Source organism: Haliotis asinina, chromosome 15 (assembly GCF_037392515.1).
Source record: "Haliotis asinina isolate JCU_RB_2024 chromosome 15, JCU_Hal_asi_v2, whole genome shotgun sequence".
In the NCBI taxonomy this organism is placed as follows: domain Eukaryota; kingdom Metazoa; phylum Mollusca; class Gastropoda; order Lepetellida; family Haliotidae; genus Haliotis; species Haliotis asinina.
The window spans coordinates 36,865,093-36,871,838 of NC_090294.1; the positions used below are offsets into that span (position 1 = coordinate 36,865,093).

At 40.5% G+C, this 6,746-nt stretch overlaps 1 protein-coding gene across 1 annotated transcript; it reads right to left on the reverse strand.

The window, feature by feature from the left end:
* LOC137265206 (uncharacterized) lies at positions 1-2,675 on the reverse strand. Its single transcript, XM_067800551.1, has 4 exons — positions 2,657-2,675; positions 1,257-1,477; positions 571-681; positions 1-348 (listed from the first exon to the last, which is right to left on the reverse strand). The coding sequence occupies exons 1-4, from the start codon at positions 2,673-2,675 to the stop codon at positions 1-3; spliced, it is 699 nt and encodes a 232-aa protein (XP_067656652.1).
* Positions 2,676-6,746: the final 4,071 nt, after the last annotated feature.

A 6,746-nucleotide genomic window follows, 5' to 3' on the forward strand; every position in this document is an offset into this window, starting at 1 on the left:
TCACTGATAACCCGTCTTCAGCATTGCGTGACTTTCTTTCACTCTAGTTAGCAGATGTACGACATCTTTGGCAATGATGTAGTCTCGTTGGCGTTTGCTACTATCGGACGTGATCTCGCGAAGTGAACTCGGCATCATCTGACGTGTGACGTAACTTCCGATGCTTTGATCGTGGTTGCTCAGGAAGCTCTCTATTGTGCAAAGCATCGCCAGTATTTTCTCCATTGCATGTTCGAGGGTAGATTTGAGGGTGTTGTTGAAATCGCTGATATCGTCAGCTTGGACAGCCTCGAGGAACACGTAAGCGATGGAGAGGTTCTCGTAGTCTTTCTTCAGGGTGGTCGTCGTCTGTAAATTGAAACATAACATTACTTTTAAGTATGTTCATTGGTCGCGAAAGGTGTAATAAAAGTAGATATATTATAAGCATGCAAAGAGTGAGTGAATGAATATGATTTTAAGCAATATTCCAGAAATATCCCAGCAGGAGACGCAAGAAATGGTCTCTCGGTGAACTTTGGGTGAAAATGTTCATACACAGGCCAGTCAGTTTAAAGCTTATTGACTTACTGAGTTTTTGTCCGTCCAAAATATGACGTCATCAGGAGAGGGAAAGTTGACGTGGGTAGATCCTTCCAATATAAGGGCAAGGGTCACGCTTGAGTCCAGTCGATGGATAGTCTGAGTTGAGAGCAAAGAAATTTATCAAAACGGAATACCTTCCCTTTTAAGCAGACTGCCGCCCACGGGTTTCGGCGCAATGCTGCTGGTAAACTCACAACGACACAACGTAACTGTTGACCCTGATGAATATGCACGGATCGAACAGTCCATTACCTTCAAAGGGTGACGAGTATAGAACGTACAAGTAGGGTAGGCCACGGCAAATATGATTATGATGTGCACGGAACCACGACAACTGAAACTCAAGGCATCGAATGCGGTTCTGTATTTTTACACTGGTCTTCGTAGCAAATTTTGTTGTGCTCCGCTGCTACAATAATGTACGATAATGTAAACGCATACATCCGACGGGCATTTCACAAAGATATAAATCTTGTGACATCTAAAATCTCATCTCAGGAGACTTCATGGCGCTATGCAGAGACAAGAAGTGTTGATGCACACATATTCCCTTGTTTGAAAGACGGACAGATTCACGACACAACAGATGGGATATCATCCCTCAACACCTATGGACACATCAAAATGTAAATACATCTAACACATAAAGAAAGATACACAGATGTACTTACAGCTGCTTCACGAAGTGCGATGGCGTGTTGATGAGATTCCTTGGTTCTGGTGTACAACTCAGCCGATAGGTCGTTGTTGGACGGTCCAGGTGATGGATCATCGAAAATACCTCCCCATGAAATAATAGGAGCTGGGGGACCACAAGGTGTTGACCAGATTCCAGGCACGGTGTTTCCCACGATGTTGTCTATGAAGGAGGCAAAGACGAGTACGCAGATTCCTGAAAAAGGGGTGTTTTTTCAGTTGAAACCGTGAGTGGGTTATGTTTTACGCTACACCAAGCAATATTCCTGCTATATGGCGGTGGTCTGTTTACAGTTGACGTACACATGGGCAATTCGGAGGTGACGTTAAACATCAAGTGTCCTCAAGAAGTAATATCACTTTCCCTGAAATAGTGCGAGTGAGTATGGTTTTGCGTCGCGTTTAGCAATATTCCGGCAATAACACCAAGGGGTACACCAGAATATTGCCTTCACACGCAGCATGTACACGTTGGGAATCGAGCCCAGGTCTTTGGCGTAACGAGCGAACGCTTTTACCACTAGACCACCTAACTCTCATAAGCCTAACATTGAAGATAACTCGTATCAAATGCAATATGAACTAGACACCTTAAATATGTTCATACATATTGCCAATGCGAAATAATGAATTTCCTGTGAGATATGGGTTCCTGAATTCATCGCTACTGCATTTCGTGAGGACTCTCTGATAGTATCAACATGATATTGATAATGGGACAACACGACGCTACTTCTTGCCCCTTCCTCAGATGGTTAAAGTTTCCATCCATGTACTCGGCTTATCAACGAGAGCTTTTCTTCATAAGGTAAACAGTACGGAGGAACTCTTCTGTCAAAATCCGAGCCCAAGTAAAACCGTGTGCATGACATTTCAAACAGCTGTTAATAGGATTGCAACGTGAACTGCAATGCATAGGCGCGATTTGTCGGCCCAACAGAGGTTTGGGTTCAAATGACACATTGGCCCGCCTCAGGCTTAAGATAAAGTTACGTAGGTTGACTGTGTATGACAGATGTCGACTTTTCTTGGAAATGAAACATGTATAACAATTTGGTGTAATGTGTATGAGCGGTTTTGTCATACGATATAAATAGTACATAATTTAATACAGGGGTGCATAGTTACCGTTAATAAATGATCAAACATCCTTGTCATGAGAGATATACCTCACACAACAATTGGAGTTTACTTTATACGTATTTTTAATAAACACAGCAATACGTAATGACATGGAATAGATTGTGTTGTTGGTATATAATTATTGATTTGTCTACATCCTCTGCTTCACAGCTGTTAGATACATCAACATGCCACCAGCCAGTGCTCAACCTGAACGAACATATAATAGTTCATAATATCAATACAAACTTACCGGTCTTGGAAACAGACATCGCTTCGAATATCGTTGTTGATGGAGTCAAATGAGCTGTAGCCTTCACTGCTGTTCAGGTTTGAGAATGGTGCCATCTTTGCCATCTTATATACAGCTTCTGTGAGGGGAAATCCGGGTGGAGAATCAAAATATCTGTCAAATTTTCCCACTCGCGCCATCGTGAGCTTCTGTGTAGTTTCCAACACTCTTTGCATCCCCATCTTGGAGTCCGACTCAAAACGAGGCTGTCAGTAAATTCATCAGCCAATAGCTGAGGCTCTTCTGTAATTTCTGACGTCATTGCCCATATATGTAACCACGATCCTGCTATAGTTGTGGGCTTTACAAACAGATCTACGCAGGAATTCTCACCGTTAGAAACTTCCCAACATCCGGACTTGATGTTGAACATTTCGGAGGAAGTCAGGATTCTTGTATTTGGTTTAAGTATGGGGAATGGACCTATAACTACCTGTTAATGATCCAGCCAAGACACTACCTGCAACAACTAATATTAGTACACTGTATGTGAAATAGCAAGTAGCAATACCAGCAATCGGGATTATTCGAAACCTGATATTAAACGTGTCTGATCCAGGATGTCTTAAACGTTTATCACATACGTGAGTTCTAAATATTACTATATATATTTCAGCAAATAACGATCCTGCATTATAGTATGACGGGCAAAGAAAGTATACACCCATTTTAGATGGGAGCTACACATAAAACAAAATTCGATATTTCTAGTGTAAGGTACATTTTATTTGATGATAGTTGAGTGTTGGTCATTCAGCTTACAGACTTTCCGGAACTGTTCTCAGCCGAGTAAAGTTTTGGTAGCGTTTGATATGTTGGGAGGTTTTCAAATATGTAATTTCTTTTGACCAGCAATTTACTCGAATTCCTTTTGAAATTGACCCAGTTATTGAGATTCTTCTTACAACAGACCTGATTAAAACAATGTATCTGAATATGCCATAATGGGTTTAAAAGTTCATGTAAATTGCGAAATTGTTCGGAGTTTTCTGTGTAGACTGACTTGTTTAATTGGGAGGTTTTCTACTGCTAGGTTTATATACGCGTTACACAATGAATAAAATGAAACAGTGCAGTGCTACTGATTACTCCATGACGTGAGTACTAATGCTGAAACAAACAAACAAGCAAAAGACAAACAAACAAAACAAAAAAATCCACACTTGTTCTGAACATTCTATTCTATTCTATCAATAACGACAGTCAGCAACTACATATAAGCGTTTTTTAGTGAAATAAACTGACGGGTTAAAGAGAGTATACATCTCTATTTGTTTCAGGCTAAAACTGAAAGTTTTGGATGCACAGGCTTTCTGCTATAGTTATCAGACGTATTATCGTTCCGTAGCTCCAGCGTGCATCCAGGAGCTATCTTGATTTTTGCTTGGGTCGGGGGTAGCACCATGGCAAGGACCAAGGAATCGAACAAACAATGCTTAAAACTGTCTACATAACATTCATGGGGTTGCCTTGTGGTGAAAGCGTTCGCTTCTCCACGCCGATGTTTGATGGTTCGATTGTCCCCATGGGTAAATAACGAGAGACCAAGTCCCTGTTTCCTCCGCTATGGTATTACTGTAATATTGCTAACAGCGATGTGAACCCGAATTCACTCACTATAAACCATTCATGTCGTGGCAACTGTTCAATCAAAGACATCATCTGTATATACTGTCGATTCCACTCTTTATTCAGAAAAGACTTAGACTATATGCCCCTTTTTACAGTGTATGCAGGACAGAATATGGTATATCAATATATACGATAACTTTACATTTACTAAAGGAGCCCGGACAAATCATTTTGGTACTTACATAACATAATGAATGTAAGTAATTTAATAATACTATCTTTGTAGGGATTTGCTAATAATGATAAAAATTTCAACATAGTTTCTTCCAAAAATAAGGTTTAATAAGCTGTTTTCGGTGTACAGTATGTTTTGGGAAAATCAAAACGAAATGGTATTCATCCTCAAATTACATTTACATCATTTTCTTGAAAGTAAATTTACTGTACACCTCTGTCAGTCGCTTCTCTACAAGGCGATACAAAATGATACAAAAGACTTGACACAGACTTGGGAACCGTTTGACTATATCTGACTTTCAAACCTGTACCTCTTACTTGGTGTGACTGTATCATATCAGATCGATGTTTTGGAGTCTCACTCACACCCGTCACATCCTTCTGATTCCTTCAATAAACAGATCACATCATGAGTGAATTAGGTTTTACGCCGCTTTTAGCAACATTCCAGCAAATGTTGGAAATGGACTTCACTCATTTTAACCACGTGGGGAATGGAACCTGGGTCTTCCGCGTGACGAGCGAAAGCTTTAACCACTAGGCTACCCCACCACCCCCATCACATCACGAACACATGTATATCTCATGATTGAATTCTTAGTCTCACAATTAAATTAGTGATCGTGTGTATTCTTTCTTACATGACTGATATGTTCTGTCTCTCATGAATATTTACAATGCCATGCCAGTGTCGTTATATCATTTCACGAAAAAATCATCTATGACTTTGTGTTAATGTTTCTAATGTTTTGGGATGTATTTCCTTTTCCTAAACATTTGTATAACATTTATAATTCGTTATCAAAGTTATTATTTTTAGACTGTCTGTGTAAAGCTATACATTTCACAAATGATATGAATATTGAAAATATTACCTTTTGTTCATACTCTTCCAATTCATGCAATATCTCTGATTTCTTTTCTTTTCAGAATAAAATATGATAGCCACTATGAATGATAACGGTGATTCATTTGTACCACTGTTCCACGCCCTTTCGGAAATATGAAAGGATCATTTATCACTTTACTTGGCCTGTCTGGATTTTAAGACAAATAACATTTAAAAAATTCTACACATTTAAAAAGGTAACATCAGATAATATTGTATGAGTGAATATTCATTAGTCTGTGTCTTGTTTGGCTCATTCGTTAGATATTATTATATACACGATCCCGTCTAGACCATCATTTGGAATAGGCTCGATTACGCATTCATTCATTCGTTCGTTGTTCGTTCTTTCATTCATTCATTCCTTCATTCCAAAGAGATTAACCGGATCAAGACAGGAAAGATATCGGAACCTGTGCTAAACATAATCTTTAGGTGCATGTATTTTTTTTTTCAAAGAACACGACTGATATTGATGAGGTTCGTTGGATTCATTGGTTCGGCCATCATGTACCGTTGGAAATACATTTCACGTGTTGACCAATTGTCAAAGATGTGACACTGGCAAGCGCCCTTGGTCATAGCGATGACGTTTGACCCACGCTTGTTCATACCTATTTCACCACCTCTCCCACTCCAGTCACTTTTGAGAGACCCAGTTTGGCATGACTGGTCTGGAATGGAGAGGGCGGCGCTGTGTCACATGCGTCAAAGCAGGCGTCATGGACGGCTTGTTATTGTGCTGGTGGTACAGCCACGTATAATACATCGAAAACTGCACTCACGAACAGAGTACCACATGCGTTACATTCCCCGGGGCAGGCGCCCGACAAATGTCCCAGCTATACCCACATGCGTTATATGGTATTGACATTAGCCAAACCATTTCACACCTGAGCCAGATGCAACAGATCAATGATGTAGACTGTGGGTGGAGCGCCACGTTAGCGACGATGCCTGCAGCCGGACAATGTTGCAACGAAACTACGCTCTGTAACAAGCTGCGCGCGAAAAACAGTTTCCAATATTTGCAAGTCAGTCCAGCTAGCTACGCTTGAAAGTTACTCGCCCACAACATAATTCAATAACAAGTAGAAAAGAGTGATATATTTGCAAAATAACCATATGAACATTACAATAACCAGTCGGGCCAGTGAAGGTGGAGATTTACTGACCGGACTGGATTTTTACTAGCCACGGGCTGGTGGGCCAGTGGGTATTTCCCACTCTGGTAACAGTCCTCATAAGTCGTAGGTAGAGGAGAAGGGAGGACGGAGGCGCCACATTGGTTTGTCAAAAACACTATCCGAGCTTCACACCAGACACATGTACAATCTTTAAGTTAATTTCTCG